The sequence below is a fragment of the Panulirus ornatus genome, chromosome 9 (genome assembly GCF_036320965.1).
Source record: "Panulirus ornatus isolate Po-2019 chromosome 9, ASM3632096v1, whole genome shotgun sequence".
Taxonomy (NCBI): Eukaryota; Metazoa; Arthropoda; class Malacostraca; order Decapoda; family Palinuridae; genus Panulirus; species Panulirus ornatus.
Window position 1 is genome coordinate 16,489,028 of NC_092232.1, and position 24,833 is coordinate 16,513,860.

At 43.6% G+C, this 24,833-nt stretch overlaps 1 protein-coding gene across 1 annotated transcript in view; it reads right to left on the reverse strand.

The window, feature by feature from the left end:
- LOC139750037 (uncharacterized) overlaps positions 1-24,833 on the reverse strand; it is a 462,839-nt gene that overhangs the window by 54,148 nt on the left and 383,858 nt on the right. Inside the window, exons 4-5 of the mRNA XM_071664374.1 lie at positions 14,411-14,563; positions 263-461 (exon numbers count right to left, since the gene is read on the reverse strand). Of these exons, the coding sequence (XP_071520475.1) occupies positions 263-461; positions 14,411-14,563 (352 nt within the window). The remainder of the gene's footprint in view (positions 1-262; positions 462-14,410; positions 14,564-24,833) is intronic.

Sequence of the window (24,833 nt, forward strand, 5' to 3'; positions counted from 1 at the left end):
ACCTCACTGGTAGGCGTCTGATGTTTTCCCACCATTTCTAACCCTTACTATACCTACTGATAAGCTTCCTTCCTTATCTTCAAACATTTCCTTATCCTCTGCACTACTTCTCCTCCCTCCTATATCCTCATAACACAAAGATAATCCCCATTTCCTTCTCACAGTCCTCATCATTCCCAAGACTTAAACCTTTCTAGAAGACTTATGTGTGCCTCTCTCTCTCTCTCTCTCTCTCTCTCTCTCTCTCTCTCTCTCTCTTTACCTGCTGGGATGAGCGGTCTCCTCATCCTCCTCCTCTTCCTCCTCTTCTTCTTCCTCCTCCTGGGGTTCCTCGGAGGGCTGATCGAGGATGGGCTCCATGCGTGGCCCAGGGGAGGTGGACGGGCCCGAAGCTGGGGTCTTCCCACGGCGGAGAGACCCCATACGGAAGGACTGACGGAATGAAGCTCTCGCCCGATTGACTGTATAGCAAGAGACAAATGTTTGTGGTCAGTAAGAAGTTTAGAAAAAAAAAAATCGTGACAAATATTCTTAAATTAATAATCACAAAATTTCTTTTTAAATCCTGCATAAAGACACAATTCATAGACAAGGAAGTATGATTACTAAAGGTAATAGTGGTAATAGAACAGAAAAAATAACTATACGAAGGTTGAAAACATCCTTAATCCACAGGAACATTGTACACTTGAATATGAAACATTTGTATAACATTCAAGCAGACCCGACGATTCTGAGGTATGAAATTTGAATTACTACTAACACACCATATGCAAAAATCCTCTCCTACACACACACACACACACACACACACACACACACACACACAAATACACGGAGAGAGAGACATGCACACACACGGAGAGAGAGAGAGAGAGAGAGAGAGAGAGAGAGAGAGAGAGAGAGAGAGAGAGAGAGACATACACAGACATATACATATATACACGTGCACATAATGTATACTTTGCTGCCTTTATTCATTACCATCGCCATCCCGCCACACATGAAATGCATTGTATATAACACAATATTTTTGTATGATTAATCTGAAATGTATAAATTTGTTTAATATAGCACTGAATTCTGTATATTTCTGAATGATATTCGTAAACCTCAACTGACAGAAATTACTCGATATACAAGATGAATATGCGATATATAATACGATATAGTCACAATTCTTTATATCATTTGTCGAATTAAAAAAAAAATCAGAGAGGCGCTAGACCTTGAAGAGAATTACATATATATAGAAGAAATGACGGAAGGAAGTTGTATTTACTGATAACTAGTCAGAGAAAAGATGAATTAATAAAAAATGAGGCTATACTTCAAACTTGAGAAAGAGAAAACGAACGATTTCAGATGTGACCAAGACATTTTGAGAGCATCTTAAAGGCCACATCCAGTAAACTGGTCATCACAGGCAAAACACCTTCTGGTGAACCTCAAAAAATAATGACACATAAGACGAAAATCGATTCGAAGCCCCGAATCTTGCCACATATAGACGAAAATCGATTCGAAGCCCCGAATCTTGCCACATAAAGACGAAATCGATTCGATGCCCCGAATCTTGCCACATATAGACGAAAATCGATTCGATGCCCCGAATCTTGCCACATAAAGACGAAAATCGATTCGAAGCCCCGAATCGTGCCACATATGGCCTCTCTATTACCATGTCCCTGGTAGGGCGCCTCGCCGCATCACCATAATATCCTTAGAACTGGTGGGACTACTGATTTTAAAATGATCATCGTCGCTAACAGCTTAAAGTTTCTAAAGTCGTGATCTCTTTCTCTCTCCCCCTTCCCCTAGGGACGCCCCATTTAGCTGATAAGCGGTAGAGATTGAATATAGTTAGTTCTTCTGCGAAAAAAGTACACTTTAGCCCAATTTTCTGGCGGGATCTGCATCAGCGTAGAGGCACCAGAGGTGGCAGTTCCGTGCGTCTATGGCTCCTTCGGCGGAAGTCTAATATGTATTTAAGGTACTACGATGGGATCCTGCCACCCCATTATTGCTGCTATGAGGGTAGTTCCATAGCCATTATACCTTCGGAAGACGACGGTCTTGTAGTCGGTGTATTTACCGAGAAAGGAATAATACAAAGAAGCGCGCGCACACACACACACACACACATACAACCATGGCCACCTATGACCAATCTTAATTCATCGAGTGAACTATTCTGAAAACTAAGCTAGATCAAAACTGAAGAAATTCTACAATTTTTTTTTTCTGAAACGCATCGGGGAGAGAGAGAGAGAGAGAGAGAGAGAGAGAGAGAGAGAGAGAGAGAGAGAGAGAGAGAGAGAGAGAGAGAGAACGTGATAATTTCACTACGGGTGATAAAGCCACACCAGCGAACACGTAACCTTAGTCATCGTCACCTGTTCCCGGGTCCATTCAGTCTCCCTAATACACAGACCTAAAATAGTTCCGGTATTTGGAGACAGTGTGGAGGATGGGCTCTCCTTTGCATTCGGGAGCCACACGGTCAGGCTGTAAGGATTTCTTTCATACAAGGGTATCAAAAAAGTCTATTCTTAGACAGTGATAACAAAAGGAGGTTATGATCGAGTGCGATGGCAAGCTGTCACAGGCCAGACTGACGAAAACCCTTCTCCGTCAAGACCTGAACCATTCTTCATGCACAATGGGTACCATCTTCCATACCTTCGTCTGAGAACTTTCCTTCTGGCAATTTTACATCTTCAACGCCTACTGACTTTATGCTTGCATTAAGAACTCGTTTGCTTTTCCACGATTCCATTTCCCCCCCTAATCGTATCTTACAGCTTCTCTCTTCTTCCTCCTGTTCTAGTTTCTATTCCTACTTTGATTAATTCCACTTTTGACAATGGTACGTACATACGTTCTCCCGTAACACCATCTCGTGTACAAGGTCCTCCCGTCAAAAGAGTTACCATCTCCTTCACCTTCACCGAGAGGACATCCTTCTGATTTACTCTCGCTGTGTCAGTCTACAGAGGTGAGGAATGTTGAATACTACTACTGTTCCGTTGCTGATGTCCTCGTCAGATGTCAACAAGTCTCCTGATATCTGTTCTTCCCATGTACGCCCATGCACTGTCCTTTAGCAGATAACACTGTTACAGACCGTCAGTTCTTCTGTCATCTGCTCCCGTGAACAGTCATCTCGAATGAAAAGTGAAACATAAAAAATAATAATAAGCAGCCGGGATTAATCTGAGCTCCTTAGGTGTTTTTTTCCCTGATTATTAATGACGGAGGAGTTCAAGGAACAAGGAAGGACAAAGCACGGAAGGTAATTTCACAACTTCGCTGCACAAGGAAAAGGAGAGAGGTATCCTAACGGTTAATCCTTGTGTGGTTGGTCTCCACATACACAAACTATGGGATGCTGATATCAGTCATGTGATGCAGGATCAGGTGTTAGAGGCGACACAGACACCCGTACCAACAGCTTTCTCGCTTGGATCCCTCAGTCGCATGACTTAATCTTTAAACGACAATATATTCCTGATAATGTCATAGAAGCGTTTCGGGTTTCCTGTCGTCTTGTGCACAATATTGTTTTCAATGTTTCTTTTCTTCTCCCTCCTTACTCTGCAGTACACATTTCTTGCCCTCTTACATCTTCCAAATGCTGGCTGGCTACTGTAACAGCTGTATCTCTTCTATAGTACACCCATAAGTTCTTTTACATCGAAAAGCCTTTTATAGAGCTCTGTTTTTCTCTTGCTTATCCATCTTTCCCCCATTAACATCCAGTCATATCCCAGTTCTGACATATTCTTTGTTGATTTCACCGGCCCTTCCTCAACACTGGGCTGCATCCGGGTTAATGAACTCCCATTCCCAATACTGGTCTCGAAGAATTTAGCCATACGAGTTTGATGATCATGAATACATCCCTTTAGATCGGGTATTCGTCTTGGACCGTTCAACAGCCACGGAATCAAAGTCAAGTACTACATGACCTTATCTTTTCCCGCCCAAATGGCGCATCAAATTAGGAATTTTCGATTTTTTCACGTTATCCTGAGTTATCACCTGACCATCTGGTTATCTCATGCTCGGTGTCATGGTGATACCGGATGTTTTCCTGCGTACATTCTACAAACTTGCCTCTCCAAGATTCTATATCTCCATGTCACTCAAAATTCTCTCGCACTATTTCTCTGTAGCTGAAAAAACCCATCATCAGGACTTTACCGTCTCTGACTTCCCTTGCAATTTCTGAATATTTCTTTGTTGTCTTCACTGAACAATTGTCTGGGTCACTGCAATGAAGTGTTGACTATTGTCAATATCATTACGTTCATATTTTTCCTACAGTCGTTCTCCCCCTTTCATTATTGTCTGAAAAAGTCATTTATCACTTTCCAGGAACCTAATATATCCCCTAATGAAGGAGGGGCCAATCTGCTTGCTTCCTCCTTGATCTTCCCTGCTTCTTGTTAATTAATTCTAGACTATCTCCACTGCTCCAGATACACTGTGATTGCCTTCCCTGATGCGGTCAATGAATGCGATCTCTTTACCATAAGCTACCAGTCCTCCCACATTCGTATACATTCTTTCTAAATCCGAGGCTTGACCCACTTCGTAGTCACGCTTTTTTTGGGGGGTTAGTGTTGGGAGCGATGCTCAAGCCCTCTGGTGGCCTCATTTGGTTCGCCACCCGTTTTCTGCTTCCCGGCTGGATACCCTAATCTCTCTCTCTCTCTCTCTCTCTCTCTCTCTCTCTCTCTCTCTCTCTCTCTCTCTCTCTCTCTCTGTCAATATTTTTTGTGCTATTCTTCAGCCTCCTGTAGCACCACTAGGCTACACAACGTGACAAAGGTGATTTTCAGCGGTCGCGTCCCCATCAGCTTTGACAGTAACTATCGATTCTTCATGCTTCTTGCCCGTGTGTTTTATGTAGGCGGGTAGGTACATCGTGTGTGTGTGTGTATGAGGACTGTGATGCAGGTATAGCGTGAATACATGACGGGTATAGTGTGGCGGTGGCAGGTATAGCGTGAATACATGACCGGTATAGTGTGACGGTGGCAGGTATAGCGTGAATACATGACGGGTATAGTGTGGCGGTGGCAGGTATAGCGTGAATAAATGACGGGTATAGTGTGGCGGTGGCAGGTATAGTGTGACGGTGGCAGGTATAATGCGACGGTGGCAGGTATAGCGTGAATACATGGCGGGTATAGTGTGGCGGTGGCAGGCATAGCGTGAATACATAACGGGTATAGTGTGACGGTGGCAGGTATAGTGTGACGGTGGCAGGTATAGTGTGACGGTGGCAGGCATAGCGTGAATACATAACGGGTATAGTGTGACGGTGGCAGGTATAGTGTGACGGTGGCAGGTATAGTGTGACGGTGGCAGGTATAGCGTGAATACATGGCGGGTATAGTGTGGCGGTGGCAGGCATAGCGTGAATACATAACGGGTATAGTGTGACGGTGGCAGGTATAGTGTGACGGTGGCAGGTATAGTGTGACGGTGGCAGGTATAATGCGACTGGTGGGTTTAGCGTTGACGGTAAGGCAGGCACAACCATCCTGTATTCGGTATAATGTCACTCTATGCCAAACTATTCCGTGACTATGGCGACTCTGCGAAACCAAGTATGAAGAGTCGTTCACCATCACGAGGCCAAAAAAAACACACAAGCGACGCCACGTCGGACGGTCGGATAGACCTCATCAAGGCCATTTCCGCCGCTTGTTACGATGGGGAGGTGAGGTTGGTGGCGGTAGTTGGGGCTGGGGCTGACATGGGGGTTGACTCAAGTGGTGGAGGTGGTGGTGTTGAAGACCTGGGGTTGAGGGGAGGGGGTTAGTTGAGGGTGTCCCAGTTTATCTCCTCGCCTCTAAAGGGGAACCTTGGTGGGCAGTAATGAGCAGCCATCAGGGAGATGGAGTGATTCAGGGGATTACAGGAACACCCCGGCGGAAGACGGGAGGAGGAGGAGGAGGAGGGAGTCGTGAGGAGGACTGGCAGTTTTTCTCCCACGGGAGGATCATCGTAGACCAACATCGTGGGTCACGGTTAACGCCGGGTCGAGTTGTGAAGTCTAGCGATCAAGGAAATCACAGATACTTAGATGAACGTACTGAAAAAGATGAGAAATAAGATACAAGAGGGATAATAAAGGAGGAGGTGAATCAAGGGGATGGTAAAGGAGGGGAGGGGGAAGAGGTGGATCAAAGAAATCTTACAAAATGACGGAAAAATTAAGCAAAGCCAATGTCCCTTAAATGGCAGAAAACATCCGAATATAGAGTTTATAAGAAAAGGAATATGTGTCAGGGATACAAAAAAGGAAGACGAGGATACGCAAAGGAGGAGCTGGACGAGTAAGAATTATCTGGGTTAAAGAACTTTATATGAAATTGTTAAAGGTTCTGTTAAGTCCAGATCCACAAACCAGTTTACACAATCTTGCTGGTGAAAGGCGAGATGCAAAGTGAACAAAAAGAATGAAGAGGTGGTGGAAAATAACGTGTTCTCGATGTCCCAACCAAGATATGGGAGAAACTGGAAGTAAACACGGGGGTGTAATGAAGAAGTGTGGAAGCAACTTTGGACACAAGAACCCTAAGATGACGGAAGGAGAGAAGAGAGGAAAGAAGGAAAAAGAAAAAATCAATCGTGTCTCAGGACCTTCAGGAAGGCCGAGATATCACAAAGGGATCCGCTTATGGGCCGCGTGTGCGAGTTACAACCATCGTAAACGAATGACAAATGACTTCCGACGTTCGTCTTATGTTTACAATCCTCACAAAGGAGTCACGTCATCTGCTCATTTACCAGATAAGCCTCTTTTGGGGAGCAGGAGGAGGAGGAGGAGGAGGGGGAACGAGGAGGAGGAGGAAGAGCCACGCCACAGGACAATATCCTGTAATAAAAAACAGAGATGTCACTCCCCCGTCATGTCGTGTGAAGGTTCATAAAGGAAGGGAACAGACAGAGGGATGATGAGATTGTAGACCTCAAGATCAAACTTATATACAAGCTCCGCAGGCGACACCCGACACGTCAGATAAATATACAAGTAATCATATATATATATATATATATATATATATATATATATATATATATATATATATATATAAGTAATATACTATAGATTCCTATCATAAACAACCCGATTGAACAGGTAAATATTAACTCGTTTTAGGACACTACGATATTCGAGACCCTGCAACGGTATCAGTAGTACCTGAATATTTTAGATCAGATATCATTACTGTGACGACCAAGTGCTATACTCACCCAAACACCCAATGTATGATACACGTTCACTATGTTTAAAGGTTCAGGATACTGGCTGGCATCGACTCGTCAAAAACGCCTTATCTTCTCAAACGCAAAGGAACGACTGATCACGATGAAAGTTTCGTCATCCCTTCATCAACATTAAGTTATCTCACACGTCTAGGACGTGAAACTACGCACGTCCCTCTATTATAACTTCGTCAACTGCGACCTATCCTAACAACTCACAGGTGCACGTGACCACGTAGTTCTCGTCCTCTATTCGTCAATCCACTCACCTCACACGAGAGGGACGAGTGATCACGTTAGCATTCGTCATTTACCCGTCAACAGCGTCCCATCACCACTACCTCACACGTCAGGGATGAACGACTACATCATCGTCATCAACTCGTCCTGAGCCAGATCTTACAACAAGCTATGAAAACGTCCCGAAGTGAAATGCTTCAAGTCATGAATCGTTTCCATATTTTTCTTGCCAAGGTTCATCCACTCTCAACACACACTCCATAATTCATACGGCATGCAACAAGCCTCTATTTCCCGTTCCAATAATAAGCGTCTGTAGCACGAGAGAAAAAAAGAAGTTAGTATAAAAATATTGTTTTTCTTTTTTGTAAAGTGATTAATGCCGAAGTGATATGTTTGGAATATTTTTCTTTCGCTCAGCATGTTTGCTGAAGGAAAAAAAAATTACATGTACGAACAAAGAAAAAAAAACGCAAATACCAGTGAATTTTCCCTGTTGATTACACCAGACAACCAATACTAAAAACGCTCCCTGGTGAGGGCAACACATCCCTAACAATACCAAAATGTTTGACGATGACCCTCAGAGTTTTGCTCAACTTTTGCGAAGCTTCCTACGGCTGACACTTCGAAGTCGCGTCGAGTTTCGTGGATCTAACGACAGCAAACGACACCTTTTCTTGTTAACAAATGGCACATTTATGTTAGAACTAACTTTACAAAGTGAAACATAGCCAAGCTATCTCTGAAAAATAGATGATCAAGACGCTGAACACTTTGTTAAGTATGGTAACTTTCTTTTCTTTAATTTCAATGACTGTTTAAACATTTCTTTGTTAAAGAAATAACCAGAATGCAAATGTTAGGTCTCTGATGTTACTAAAAGTTTTGCTCATGTTGACAGTTTTGTGCGATCATTTGTACTGCTTTTATGGAGCGTCTTGCTCATCCATACCTACACAATCTACGGTCTACGATTTCGCGTAACTATAACTCGCTCACCTAACATTAGCTACGGATGCTTGCCACGTCAGGCCCAACATGTCTTTGTTGGGTAATGCTTCAAGCCCTATCATCAGAGAGGAACTCCACAGAGACTGTGCAAGCAATTTGACACGACTACTGTGAAACACCATTGCAACATGAACCGAGGCATCGGCCAGAGCTAAGCAATTACCTGATGGCGACTTAAAACGCGGAAGTTCCCAGACAGATTATATAGAGTCGGGTGGGGCTGCTGGATCAACCGTGTTTGACGGCACAATGGGTAATGGAACCCAACAAACTGACCAATCTGGAGACATCATGAAGGTTATAAAGGAAGTGAAATTGCTTTTCTTCTTCTGTTCTGCTCTTTTGTTTATGTAGTCTCCCGCCTTCTCTTGCTCCTGCTTGTGAATGATCATTTAATCTAATCCTTTTATTCACTCGCAATCTGGAACATCCTCACCTGACCTATGCCATATGACAGTCTGTTGACAGTAGACCTAATCTCTCTCTACGTGGGAAAGGCGAGCAACAGGTCGCCCGTTGGCCAATGTCTAAGGAGTCTGGCTTGAACTTGAATCTAAGTCATACCTACCAATCTACATATCCGTGTACAGAAAACGCATCTTCCTGGAATCAGGCACTGGAAGGTCACAAAGAAAAAGAAAGAAAACGCACCTTCCTGAAATCAGGTACTGGAAGGTCACAAAGAGAAAGAAAGAAAACGCACCGCCCTAAAATCAGGTACTGGAAGGTCACAAAGAGAAAGAAAGAGAACGCACCTTCCAGGAATCAGGTACTGGAAGGTCACAAAGAGAGAAAGAGACTATCCCCCGGATCTCCAGGAGACTTCTCCTTCCATCATTAATCATGACAGTCATCAACAACCTATTAATCTGCAGACAGGACAGATGATTAATCTTTTCTGAAAGTTAGAAAATCTTTCGCTGGACAAGAACTTGATGAATGGGAGTCTAGTTCATCCGCATCGTTTAATTTCATGCAACTGGGTCGAAGGAAATCTTAGTGCGCATTGGTCTGTGTTGTGTGTGTGTGTGGTTGGATTTAATTGCTATATAACTGTTGCATGAACACTTAAGACACTGCAACCCAGACACACACAGACAGAGCAACTGGAGGACATAGCATGAAATTAAGCAAGAATCTTCAAAAAATATAAGAGTGGTTGATGAATGGAACAGAATAATGACAAGGTTGATGCAGACTGCATACATAAATCTAAGTTGTGTTAGCAGAGAATGTTCAAGAGAATAGATCCCAAGAGAGTAAAATCTCCTTCCCTGTACAGTTCAAATAGGCAATTATACACACACACACACACACACACACACAAACACAATGATAAGAAAAACATATGGTGCAGCGGACAGCATACAAGATTCTTCATAGAGCTGTGTTAGATAAAGTTCAAGACATATGGCCCCACGAGTGTAGAATTCCCTCCCCTATACAGTACTAATAGATAATCATACACGTTAAATACAGAATTGGATGACAGTAGAAAAAAAAACATTCAAGAGACGAGGCCCCACGAGGGCAGGAATCCCACCCCGTATACTACAAACAGATCATTACACACGTTACGTACATAAACAGAAATCACCGTTTGGCGGTAATGCCTGGCGTTATGCCTATCTCAGCGACAGATTAAAGAAGAAAAGAAAACAAGCAACTCTCCATAATATTTGAGGACCATCTCATTTCCAGGCCATTTCATGTGACACTAAATCAACATGAGATACCACTGATTAGAATCAGATGAGATAGCACTGATTAGTATCAGATACCAACTTTATACAGCAACTCATATTTCACATGAAATGGTATTTCCTCACTTGAAGAACACATTAAATTCTGACATCCTTCATTTCCCCCAATCATTTATGATCCTGAGATTTACTGAGGTGATGATTTGTGAAACGCTGTTGCTTTTTTCCAGTTTATGTTCACAATTCTGTTTTCAAATTTTCAATGTATGTATTATTCGTATCCTACCCATGTATATCTATTCATGATATTGCCTGCTGTTAGATGATGATTATTGGAATCTGTTCTGCTTTGATGAAGCAACTGCTCGTAAAACAAACGTTAACACTATATAGATATTATTGTTATGCAGCTATACAACAAACTATTGATAAAACAATGTGCAATTAACTATTATATTCCGAATTAAACTGATTTTCTTTATGCTTCCACAAGCATTCATTATAAGCACCTTAATTTGCAGGTGTTTTATTGGCCTTCTAGTAAACTCCAGTACAGTATGAAGTTAAGTCGCTTCAAAAAAGGAATTTCCTACAAATTCACTATCCCATTTCCTCTAATTTCATTTCACAAAAAAAAAAATCACTATTCATAGACATTTCTAGAATAAAAAGACCACGGGCACTGGCCATCACACTTATCGGTAAATAATTTTCACTTATTCCTCAAAACGAAGAGAAAACCAGCCTTCTCAAAAAGACTTTGCGGGGATCGAGTCTGGAAAAGGAAATATGTAGAGAGCGCTCACGGTCTACCATTGGAAGAAGGAAGGCAGACTTCGACTCTCCCAGTTCCCTTAAGTTGCCAACGCTCAAGAATCAGTATAATCTGAGGAAGTAATTGCCTATCAGGTGTTATATGATCTAGACATAGGATCAACAAGCATCCAACTGTGGAGAGCAGAAGCCGAAATGAGGTATGGAAAGGAATGAAAGGCAGCATGAAAGCGAAGAGTGAGGGGGGGAGGTTCTCACAGCGAGACGTGAGAGAAGGCTGGTTGGGGGAAGGTGATAAGACCTGCTTTCGACTGAACCTCCGTCAAGGAGGAGAGTAAATGAAGATCGTCCTTGCCTCCGAACGCGTAGGCGGGACACAGTACAGGGACGGATCAACCCTCACCTTCTCTACAGTTTAATCAGCCGCTACGAAAGGGCAAGACATTCAAAGCCAGGACGGAATCCTGAGTAATTTGGAGGCTATTCTTATGATACATATTCCCATAATACTACGACTACTGCTACGACCACAGCAACTACTACTGCCACTACTACTACTACTACTACTACTACTACTACTACTACTAATATTAATAATAATAATAATAAAGTGATTTTAAATGAGGATCAAATAAAATCAACGACAAAAAAGTGTTCACGAGTTTTGGAACGACAAAAAGAAATCGAGTTTGGCTCTACGGGAATTACGTCTGCTGCACATTGTACATATCCAACATTTCTGGCTGAAAATTTAATACTTTTTTCAATCACCAATGAAGAAAAATTTGCAGAAAATATGTGTTTTATTGCAACAAATGAATAAGAGAGTCTATAACTGCGTGTTCTTAAGCAATGTAAGTATACAGAGCGAACATGCACATATATTTATATTTATCTATTTTGCTTTGTCGCTGTCTCCCGCGTTTGCGAGGTAGCGCAGGGAAACAGACGAAAGAAATGGCCCAACCCACCCCCATACACAATGTATACACACACACGTCCACACACGCAAATATAAATACCTATACATCTCAATGTACACATATATATACATAGACAGACACATACATATATACCCATACACACAATTCACACTGTCTGCCCCCATTCACTCCCATCGCCACCTCGCCACACATGGAATACCTTCCCCCTCCCCCTCATGTGTGCGAGGTAGCACTAGGAAAAGACAACAAAGGCCCCCTTCGTTCACACTCAGTCTCTAGCTGCCACGCAATAATGCCTGAAACCACAGCTCCCTTTCCACATCCAGGCCCCACACAACTTTCCATGGTTTACCCCAGACGCTTCACATGCCCTGATTCAATCCACTGACAGCACGTCAACCCCGGTATACCACATCGATCCAATTCACTCTATTCCTTGCCCTCCTTTCACCCTCCTGCATGTTCAGGCCCCGATCACACAAAATCTTTTTCACTATCTTTCCACCTCCAATTTGGTCTCCCACTTCTCCTCGTTCCCTCCACCTCCGACACATATATCCTCTTGGTCAATCTTTCCTCACTCATTCTCTCCATGTGCCCAAACCATTTCAAAACACCCTCATCTGCTCTCTCAACCACGCTCTTTTTATTTCCACACATCTCTCTTACCCTTACATTACTTACTCGATCAAACCACCTCACACCACACATTGTCCTCAAACATTTCCAGCACATCCACCCTCCTGCGCACAACTCTATCCATAGCCCACGCCTCGCAACCATACAACATTGTTGGAACCACTATTCCTTCAAACATACCCATTTTTGCTTTCCGAGATAATGTTCTCGACTTCCACACATTCTTCAAGGCTCCCAGGATTTTCGCCCCCTCCCCCACCCTATGATTCACTTCCGCTTCTATGGTTCCATCCGCTGCCAGATCCACTCCCAGATATCTAAAACACTTTACTTCCTCCAGTTTTTCTCCATTCAAAATTACCTCCCAATTGACTTGACCCTCAACCCTACTGTACCCAATAACCTTGCTCTTATTCACATTTACTCTTACTTTCTTCTTTCACACACTTTACCAAACTCAGTCACCAGCTTCTGCAGTTTCTCACATGAATCAGCCACCAGCGCTGTATCATCAGCGAACAACAACTGACTCACTTCCCAAGCTCTCTCATCCACAACAGACTTCATACTTGCCCCTCTTTCCAAAACTGTGGTTTCGGTCATATATATATATGTATACTTTGTCGCTGTCTCCCGCGTTAGCGAGGTAGCGCAAGGAAACAGACGAAAGAATGGCCCAACCCACCCACATACATATGTATATACATACACGTCCACACACGCACATATACATACCTATACTTCTCAACGTATACATATATATATATATACACACAGACATATACATATATACACATGTACATAATTCATATTGTCTGCCCTTATTCATTCCCGTCGCCACCTCTCCACACATGAAATGACAGCCCCCTTCCCCGCATGTGCGCGAGGTAACACTAGGGAAAGACAACAAAGGCCACATTCGTTCACACTCAGTCTCTAGCTGTCATGTATAATGCACCGAAACCACAGCTCCCTTTCCACATCCAGGCCCCACAGAACTTTCTATGGTTTACCCCAGACGCTTCACATGTCCTGGTTCAATCCATTGACAGCACGCCGACCCCGGTATACCACATCGTTCCAATTCACTCTATTCCTTGCATAGCTTACACCCTCCTGCATGTTCAGGCCCCCATCACTCAAAATCTTTTTCACTCCATCTTTCCACCTCCAATTTGGTCTCCCACTTCTCCTCGTTCCCTCCACCTCTGACACATATATCCTCTTTGTCAAGGATATATATATATATATATATATATATATATATATATATATATATATATATATATATATATATATATATATATATATAAGCGTCATCAACAAAATCCAGTACCATACGTGTTTCCCTAACACACTTTAACTGGCTTTGTACTCGTAATTAGCCCATACAACTGTGTCTCAATCATACCACCAGCTTCTTAAAACACACAACCATCATTCCACACCTCCCCCCAAGCCCAGGACCGTCCATTCTGTAAACATAGTCCACCATTCTCCATTTACTTGTTCCCTTGCTACCCACCCTTCCATCTGTATGACTGTCTGTGCTTCCATAGTCATATAATGCATCATCAGCATGACCATCCTCCCAAATCTAAAGAGCCACAACTCTCTCTTTATCCACACCCTCCCATATTTACAGAATCACAACTCTCTCCTCATCCACACCCTCCCATTATTTCAGAGCCACAACGCTCTCTTCACCCACACTCTCTCTCATCCATTCTCCACCTATATTATTCCCCGGTGACGTGCCCCCTTGACCCGCTCATCTCATCCGTCCCTCACCCGCTGCCGGAGACTTACATTTGGACTGGATGGTGTCGGCTGCGGCGCCGTCTTCCTCGACCTCCGCCTCGGGCTTGGCGGTCAGGTCTTGGAAGTTGACGATGAACATGCAGGTGTCCCCGTCCTCGTTCTTGATCGGGCACAGCGTCGTCTGGCACAGGAATTTGGTCCCTGGAACGACAAAAAAAATGGGGTTTTAAGGTAAGGCCTATGTGGAGTGGGTGAAGAGGGTTGGTACATGATAAGGGTAATTGTGCTTAATGGCATCAGAGGGAAATGATCACACTATATTAAGTATGCAGGAATCTGAAGACCTTGAGACCAAAAGACCTGAAACAAGTTTATATGTTTCAAGAAACTGTGAGAACCTTTATCAATTTGTATCATTAACGATAAGATGTCGATTACAAATAACCGTTCCAGTCTCCTCTTGAATGAGGCTATTGTTTTAGCATCAGTGATAGCATTAGGCACAGTTATTCCAGTGCTTATTGATCCCATTTGCTCGGACGAATGTCCCTATATCGGTGTGAAACCTTTTCCTTCTAAGCTCTAGCACACTCCACCTGCTTACCAAATGATCAGATCTCAATTGTCGTTTCTCTTATTTCACTTCATCTTATAAAATTCAAATAAGCCTCGACGAACACATCGCTTCTGAGGAGGAAATGGTTCCTGGTCTTTCATCTCTCTCCTCACATGGCTCGTTCCTGCGACTAACTAGTTACAACGTTACATTATTTTTTTCTGGACTCTTTTCCGACTAGCTTTGTTGTTCTGATAATCTAGAAAACAAAATGACAAAACATTTTCACCACAGAAGGAGATCGAGAAAGCTACAACAATACCAACCAACTGTGAGGAAGACACAGGACGCTGTGCACTGATGATAACCAAGAGGGATGACCATGTAGTGTAAGATGTAGACATCTTGTTGTTTGAGTCGTAAGACGTCATCTGTCACAGCTAACTCGGCCGACCAGAACTTACAACGCAAATGAAGAGTCCCTCCCCCACCGTGAGGTTGTAGCATCGTCTCGTCGAAGAACTCCTCACTCCAAAGGAGACCAATATTTTCCTACTACTGAGAGTAGCGCAGACATGGAACTGCAGGAGCTCCTGAAAAAGGGATCCTGGAGTAAAACCAGGATGGACCCTTTCAAACAAGGAGTCCCAGGGAAAATAAAAACAAATAAATACACAAATATATTTATATATATACACAGAATTATGCCTATCTGTGTATATGTATGAGTCATGAAAGTGATTTTGTTCTCATCCTTTGTCTTCCCAGTGAAAAGGTAAGTGAGTGTTCCTCTTCCTTCCACCAAAAAATGGAATGTGGCCGACAGTCCATCACTCACCTATTATAGTCGGGTCTACAGCGTCTTGCGCCATCCTTAAGGAGAAGAGAGGCGGCCGGACAGACAAAGGAGCCCATCTAATCGACGTAGGGAAGAAATATCTCCCTCTCTCTCTCTCTCTCCTAGACTTTCCTCCTCCTTTCCTAACTAGAACTTCAGATAACACCCACTCATTTATGGGATATCAAGACTTGGGGATTCATGTTCGAAATCAGTGAATCTCAAATGTCATTCTCCTACAGATTTCTCCTTCGATCGGCCAGTCACTTACCCATAAAAACCTGAGCATCTTGCTCATTCATCCCTCCCTCTCTCTCTCTCTCCTCCATCCCTCGTCCTTGGCACGGCTCCATAACTCTCATGCGTGGAGCCAAGACAATGCCCGGGAGAAGGCCCTGCTCAGCTTACCCTCACGCTAGACGAGGTACTAACAGGGAACTCCGATTCGCTGGATTACACCCGCTGAAGAGGACGTGGCCGAGGAGAGTGGCTATATGGGAGGGAGGGAACAAATTGCAGGATATACTGCGACGCTGATGAAGAGCGTGAGAAGAGGAACAGTGTGGATGATGAGAGAGGCCTGAAGGAAAGCTGCCACGAGCGGGGGAAGAGTATATGAGGAAGCAGTAGGGAGAGACGAGTGACAATAAAAGGAAGAGAACGGAGGGAGTTGATAAGAATGAAGTACAAAATACAGGATGAATTATTAAAAGAAACGAATGAAAACTGGAGAACCCTGTCGAATCCAGAAACAAAGAAAGCTTGTAAGGTGTTACTATGGGGGAAATAAAAACAGAAGACGGTTTAGGAAATGTAATGCTGGACTTATGAGAATTAGAAGAGGAAAAGAAGCAATGTCGATTATGACGGTATTGTGATACTGATCCAGTTGGTTTACTGATTATTCTTAACAGAGATCAAATGAATAACTCTGAAGCCTGGCTATCACATCATCGGCTCCTTCAGACAACGGAGCAAGATAGCGTACCACAAGACGGCAGTGGTGGCTCTTGCAACACACACACACACACACACTCAAATCTCACTGTCAGATATTTCAACTTGTGACTGTTGAACTCTGTCGAGTGGTGAGCTTCTGAACACGAATCCTGATCTGACCTACTCGAGTAATGAACACTTTGTGGACGACTCTTTCTCAAGTACTGTACCGTGAGATGTGTCCTTCCCTCCTGGACGTCTCGTGAATAAGTGGTGACAAGGAAGGTGGTTATCATCTCGATACTACGGACTATGCAAGTCGATCCTAAGATATCGGATTCGACTAACGAAGAATCACATCGTCTCTACCACCACCACCACACAGTACTGAATCCAAGGAAGAAAAGAGACCCTGAATACTATCCCAGGATGGACAGCGATAGGTATGTTATACACAGGAAGCCGCCACGATCACGTGTGATACGTAATGTGTTGGTTTTCACTCACATCTGCATATACTTAGTTATCGAAGCTCCGGGTAACAGGATCGCTTCATAAACGAAATCAGAAATGGGAGCAACACCAGTGTATCTCGATTCATGGTAACTAAACAATATCTATGCCTCGTAATGAAGGGTACGGATGAAAAAAAAAACAGAGCTAATGTCAATAGGCACCCAGGAAAACGGGGGAACCCAAACCCAAACATGGATCTGGTTAATGAAAATACACAATAAGTGACTCTCGGATCATCAGAGCATCCAGGAAATGCAGCTCCGGAATATGGAGAGACAGTAAGATACGATGAATTCAAGGGTCATGGAAATTCACAATAATTGAGGCACTAGATATCAAAACCAAAAAATAGACCAGTTTCATGGTTAAATATGATGCATATATAAAGTGCGGACCAAGATGCTATAGGAGAGGGGAAAGGGGACAATAACAGTACCCTGGTATAACTCGAAAACAAAAACCACATCACAAATAATGTTAAGATTGCTGGGAACCCGACACTACAGGAGAGTCCTGGCTAATGTGGAAATACAATTAATGTCATCGTGGGTACGAGAAAGACATTGCAACTCTAACACTCACCCCAACCTCCCCCGGATAACAGAAGCGTGCAATACCCATGACGAAAGACGATGTGGCTAAAGAGCAGCCAAGACCCAGAGCAATGGGGGAGGCTCTGTACGTATACAACTCACTCCAGCCCGGATAATGAGGAAGTGCATTAACCAGATGTACCCCTGGATAAGGGAACCAATACAAACTGCTGCTCCGGATAATGTCGGCAGACAAGCTATGCCACTGGATAATGAGAATACGTGATAACGGAAGCCCTTGATCAAACAGGACATACAGTGATGGTAGCCGGAGATGATGCAGGTGTCAATGAGGACGAGCAACCATCTTATCCCCGGATAATGGACACATGATCAGAGCCCCTGATAATCATGACACACACACACACACACACACACACACACACCACAACCGTAACTCAGGACAATGGGAAAACATGTCACCTAGCCCCTCTCCCCCTTCCCCCAAGGCAGGCAAATTGGACAAACACAAGAACTGTAGTCCAAGATAATGGAAATATAACTCGAGGCGCCCCCCAGATAATCAGGACGCACTCCACCGTAACCAAAGAAAAAAAAAAAAAGAGAGAGATCCCGGATAATAAAAGCGATGCTGAAAGGACACCAGAGGCAGTCGACCCTATAAAACCGGGAGCATATTTAGCAGACGAGGCTCTACGCCTGTCACGTTCACCTGGTCTGGCTCTGTCACCTTGTGGCGGCTCCTGCTGAACGCCCGACGCAAACATATCCTCCACCCGACGCCCTCACACTAAAGGCTTATTGTCACGATGATGATGATCATCATCAAGGAGGGTTGTCTGGGTCGCCTGTTTAGAAAGCTCTCTCTCTCTCTCTCTCTCTCTCTCTCTCTCTCTCTCTCTCTCTCTCTCTCTCTCTCCACCAGCGCACGAAACGCGTCTCCTCCAGCGCCAGCTCTCTCTTTCTCTCTCTCTAACACGTATTCCCGGGACCAGCTCCACCTCTCTCTCTCTCTCTCTCTCTCTCTCTCTCTCTCTCTCTCTCTCCCAACGCCTCGATTTCTCTTTCTAAGGAGACGGTGGATAGAACAGAGAGGCGAGGAAGGAGGAGACAGTGGGGTGGGGGAAGGAAGACAGAACAAGTGAAGAAGAGCGAGAACAAAGAAAGGCTCAGGTCAGGGAGCAAGATAGCAAGGAGGCCAACGAAGAGAGAGTAAAACAATACGAGAACAACACAGCCGACAATATTGCTTTTCAGCGAGGAGGAAAATAAGTGTCGTGTCGTCATGAAGCATCACGAAATTGGTTGTCGACATCCTGTTCATGACTTTTTTTTTCCCTCAAGTAATAAAGTACCACACCTTACGTAAAGACACACACACACGCGCGCGCAGTGTGTGTGTGTGTGTGTGTGTGTGTGTGTCCACGCGCGCGAAAGCATTTAAAAGAAAAAAAAAACCGAACACCTGAAGATCATTTTGAAATTACTCCGACTGATGGTTACAAAATGACGTTGACTATCCACAGTGGAACAACGCACTTTACATCCTCCGACTCCCCTACACACACACACACACACACACACCATCCAGCCTCCAAAACTGAAACGTAGTCTTCTCCACTCGACCTCCTACGCCCACACGTACTCTCACACTAGACCAAATTACTCCAAGTTAGAATAAAATCTAAACTTCCTTATCTTGTTTTTTTTATGTGCATGTTAATCAGCAGGATTTTATACACTTTTTATGTGCATATTCATCAGCAGGATTTTATACACTTTTTTTGTGGTTAATAAAATCTCTACGTATGAAAGTTGGTTGGTTGGTTACTTGGACTGCAGGCCTACCTAGTGACAGGGCCAGCAAGGCCGTCAGCGTCAAATTATAACCAATATCAAAAAATTAACTTCAGGTATTACGGCAAGACCATGTACCGTACACACTGCACGTTTTCTCTCCTTATACATTCTAGGTTGGTAGATTGGGTGGTTGGTGGTTTTGGCCTAATAACTGTGCGTGCCAGGGTCATTAAGAGAGAGAGAGAGAGAGAGAGAGAGAGAGAGAGAGAGAGTCAAGAAGCAAGATTGGGATGAACTCCAAGATTGAGGGAGGCTGTCGCCAACCTTACGAAGCAACATATTGCCTCGTCGCTCCCTATAAGTCTCCCAGGCCACTGGGGCAAGACAGAGCCAAGCCTTGCGGCAATCTTCCCCCCGGAGCGAAGTCTGATAATATTGCAATAAAGATATATTGTGAAGCTCGCGTTATAGAAAACAAGACTCGGACGCCCTGCCTGACTGTGGTTCGAGTAAAACTGGAAAATTTCTCTTTATGTAATCTCTTGGATAGGAATGGGTACAAGACTGGAAGGTTTATGGAGAAGAGGCACTGGAGACGTTGAGTTGTGCTTATGGTGAAAGAAAGATGAGAAAAGCGGAATAAGTTAGAAGAATTAGTGTAAAAATGAGTCCAGGGCTTAAGTAGATAAACCCCATTATAATTATGTCTTTTTATTTATTCATTTCATGGGCTTTGTATCATCAGTCGACACACACTCGTCCGTGTGTGTGTGAAACCGCCCGTTGTTTTCTGTTGTGTGTTGTGGGAGGTCTTAAAGAGGCTACTGAATGTCTGACAAGATATCCTCACCTTTTAACTTTAGTGTTGTTGTAGGGTTTTCAGCTTGTGTTCATAGGCTGGTAATATAACTGCCTCACACTATCTCTGGTTTGTTTTTAATTACATCGTGATACACCACTTTCGCACCTCTGCTTCACTGTGCTTAGAATTTCTCCAACCTGGTCATTGTGTTTCTGGCTAGTTTACGCCAAATTATTACTACTATCACTATCATCATTACCACCACTATTAGCATATTACTATTATCATCAATAACTACTGCCAATCATGCCATTGTTAACCACACCACCACCATACCTTGCCCCCCTCCAGCTGGTTCTGTTTCATCATTTTACTTTGAACGACAAACTAAGTTGGGAGAAACACTTGTGTACTATCAACAGATCTAGCAACGATCATTATCTACGTTCACTGTCGACACTCGACTCTCCGCATGGGAACTCACGGACGAAACTATGCCAATTTCATTCTTTCCTAACCCTCCTATAGTACCTTGCCCTACCACAGCTTCCTCCTCATGGCCCTACATAATAGGGACATACCTCGAAAAGGTCCTCCAAGTGAAGGGCTTAGCAAGATCCTCCCTGATCCTTATGACACCACCACTGCTCATCCCACCTCTCTCTCTCTCTCTCTCTCTCTCTCTCTCTCTCTCTCTCTCTCTCTCTCTCTATCCAACCATCACCTGAACCTCAACCGACAGTTCGAGTTGAAGCTACAGCAGCATTCCCACAACCACCTCACGTCTTGCCACTTGAAGTCCCTCGTTCACTACCTAAGTTTGAGGTTTGGTCACACACACTAATCGAACCCATAGGAAATCTTGACACACCGCTGCAGCAACTCCATCTTAACTATTGTGTGAACATCATCATCAGTCAGAAGACGGCATATCACCTTCCGTTGGTGTGTGTGTGTGTGTGTGTGTGTGTGTGTGTGTGTGTAAAGACTCTACATCGTTTATCATCTTGTACGAATATTTTCAACCTTTAGCTGCAGTCGATTCAAAAGGTCATTATTACCACCGTTTCTCCAGCCAATTCGCTAAACCCTCATCTTTACTCCAGCCTTATCTTCACTACACCCTAATGTACACCACTACGTTCTATTTTCACTGAAATCTTTTGCTTACTACACTTTGGTCTTCGTTACACCCTTACCTCACGATTCCATCATCATCACTACAACTTCTTATTCAATACCATCATCTCTACACCCCACTGGCCCAGCTTAGGGTCTATGAATTTTTCCTGACAGTATAACGATATTCTACAGACACAAACACTATTGCAGATACACAAAAAGATACACTTCAATCCTCTAACACCCGTTGAATAATGTGAGCACCATAAGGGTTCATACCGGCTTCACTTCTCATGGTATAACTGTAGGAAGGTGATGAAATGTGCTAAGTAAGCTAAGCACTCCAAAACACTCCCTGAAAAGGGGAGACGTGACTAAATAAATTAGGAACCTGGCACCCCAAGCAGAGGGACCTTAGACCAGTAAACCAGAGAGATGGTTCGGCTGAAATAACGTTGTCCAATTCACTGTACTTTCAAATATGTTGTCTTCATTGATAATCATATAAACACAGTGTGTTGGGCACTGCAAGTCATAAAAAAAACAGTTTCTTGCACTGTTGATCTTGTGAATGCACTGTGTATCATTCCCATCTAATCATACAAAGGCACTTTGTCTATTTCTATATCTAACTCAGCACTGATTATTAAACACCTTCCAACCTGTGCAACCACATCATCCACCTGAGCCTCACCGTGAAAGCCTGTGGCCAAAAGCCATCCAAGGTATTCACATGATTATGTCTAAAAATATACATATTGTTCTATTATTCAAAATCATTTCTACATGCATGTAAAACCGAACGGGAGTGGCATCAACGTCAGCAGTAGTTCGAGGGTGTCCAGAAGGTCGGGGGCCCTCAGCACCACGGTCATGTGCTCCTTCCTCCTCTGGATCACCTGCTGTTGCCTCGCATGCATGTCCCTGATCGCGGTCATGTTGTCTAACGCGGACGAGCCTCCCGTGGCTGGATCCGTGGCCGTGGCAGTGGCGGCTGCAGTGGACTACAACTCCGAGGCTGTCGCCGCTGGGGTCTTGATGACAGACAATGCCACTAATGTGTTGGTGACGGCCAACGTCGACGGGGGCGTTGAGAACGAGCTCACCTGGAAACAGGCGGGCGAGTCTCAAGCCCCGCCGGCGGGGCCCGTAACCGACTCTTGAACGAGTGACATTGTCTCGTGGCCTCAGTCTCGTGGCCGACGCTGATGTTACCATTTGATCTCGTTTTCTTTTCGTTCTTATACTTAATAACTTCACTATAACTTCCCATGTCGTCTATATGTGTCAACACCTTGTTCACAGGGCGTGCGCCTCCTGCGGCTGCAGTAGAGAAGCGGGAGTAATATATTGCACTTTTAGTCATTATATTAGCTATGTTACTGGCTCAACAGACGGTGAGGTCAGTCTACAGCAACCATACAGAGAAATAATGACTGAAAAGTGAATTGGTACTGTTATCTATAGCACGTCGTTAGGGACGTCATTAGTACTGAATGTTTCTTTTTTTTTTTTTATTTAATTGTCCAGTTAAGGTGACGTTTATTATGATATTTGTTGTCGTATGAGGATAACCCAGAATCATTTACTTTTCAAGGACACGAAGGCACTCGCTAACATCATCACAGCGTGAGAACTACACTTAAATTCATTTTTCATTTCGTCTCTGGATAGTCACTTAATCTTCACTTACGCCTGAACTCCAGTGTATGTAGTCTGGCGTACATATACGCAGGTTTCTGCGTCAGGAGGATTAACCTCCCGTGCGAACACAGACGCGGATGTGGCCCCACGGGAGGGTGATGGCATGGTGCATGCATGACGCTGGACCGGGAGGAACATGCCACTACTTTTGGCTATTATCGGAGCGTACGATTAATCTTGGCTTGAAGTGAATATATATTCTGCTTCTCTTTATCATCATCGTCACTCTCAGTGTTCCAGTCCTTGCTACTGGGACACTGTTGAAGCCCTATTTACATACACAATTATATTTTTCTCAAAATGTGAAACTCTCAGCACCACCTCCAGGCAGTGCACTTCTCTTTCCTGTTCAAGTCTCGCTCTCTCTCAGATCACCTGCAGCCTAGCTGTCACACAAGATCCCAACACTTGTTATTTTCACGTTGCATGATATTGCAACACTCACATGCAGTTTTTCTCCCACTGGTCATGTCCGTATGTATGTGCGTTCATGTGGTGTGTACCTTACACCAACGCCTCAAACAGGAAGTTTAAGTACATACTTCACTCAAAGCTCGCTATGTACCTACGTGGTCCAGGATTTCACCTCATGACCCCGATCCTGGGAAATATTTTGTTTCTGCCTTTCATATTTCCATTTTCTTTTCAATCTTACAACGCAGGAGAGAAATAAATTGATTATGCTTTTTTTTCTTCTTCTTGTTGTTTCTCGTCCATCTCTCCAAAAATAAAGCACCCATTTTTCTTTAAATACGTCTGACGGAAATTTTGACAACTGGATTAAACGTTATGAACCATGGATTGATGACACACGCGAATTCAAGCCTGTCGGACATTTACAACCCAAGAAGGTATCTAAAATATGTTTACAACTTTTCAAAAAGTTAAAGGAACGGTCTTTAAAAGTTTGGAAATCATCAAAATTTCAATCTATAATCAAAATCCATTTTACGTGCGCCATGTCTTGTATAGGAAATCTGTGGAATAATAAAGTCAGTCTCACTCGTTTACTGATGGGGATTCTAAATGGATGTGCTGATCTCGGTTGCTGGCTATTTCTGGGTTTTTGATATCGTTCGTGAATCCGGCTTGCGGGATTTTTGACATCGTTCGTGAATCCGACATGCGTGATTTCGACTTTTCTGTAACAGGCGGTAATACTTAAGTCTTCTTCATACGAGACCTGTGCTGGACCTGGAGGACATTCTAACGTGGGCTGAATCAGCGTAAAAAAAAATAGAATTTTCTCCATTTTTTGCTACTGGGATTTTGAAATCATCTTGAGAGATTCTTTGGTTCTCGTTACGTTTTCTGTTACACGAGACTTCTATCTGTTCCTTGTAACTTTCAGTTCTGATAATCTAGCGATCTTTTCTTGCATAATGAAATGGATCTCCATTGACTATCACCGTGTGTTTTTTAGCGTTTTACTTTCATATTCTTCTAATTTTCCACTTCTTATTGGGTCGACTGCTTCCACTCCCTCTATACTATGGTTCCCACTATGTAAACAATCCAGGGTATGTGAAGGGAGCCGTGACGTCATCTGATTACATGAACGAATTCGCAGTGAACTGGTGGCGTTGCTATACGTCAGAAGTGTACTGTAGCATACACAAAGCTAGGGTGTGGTACCACCA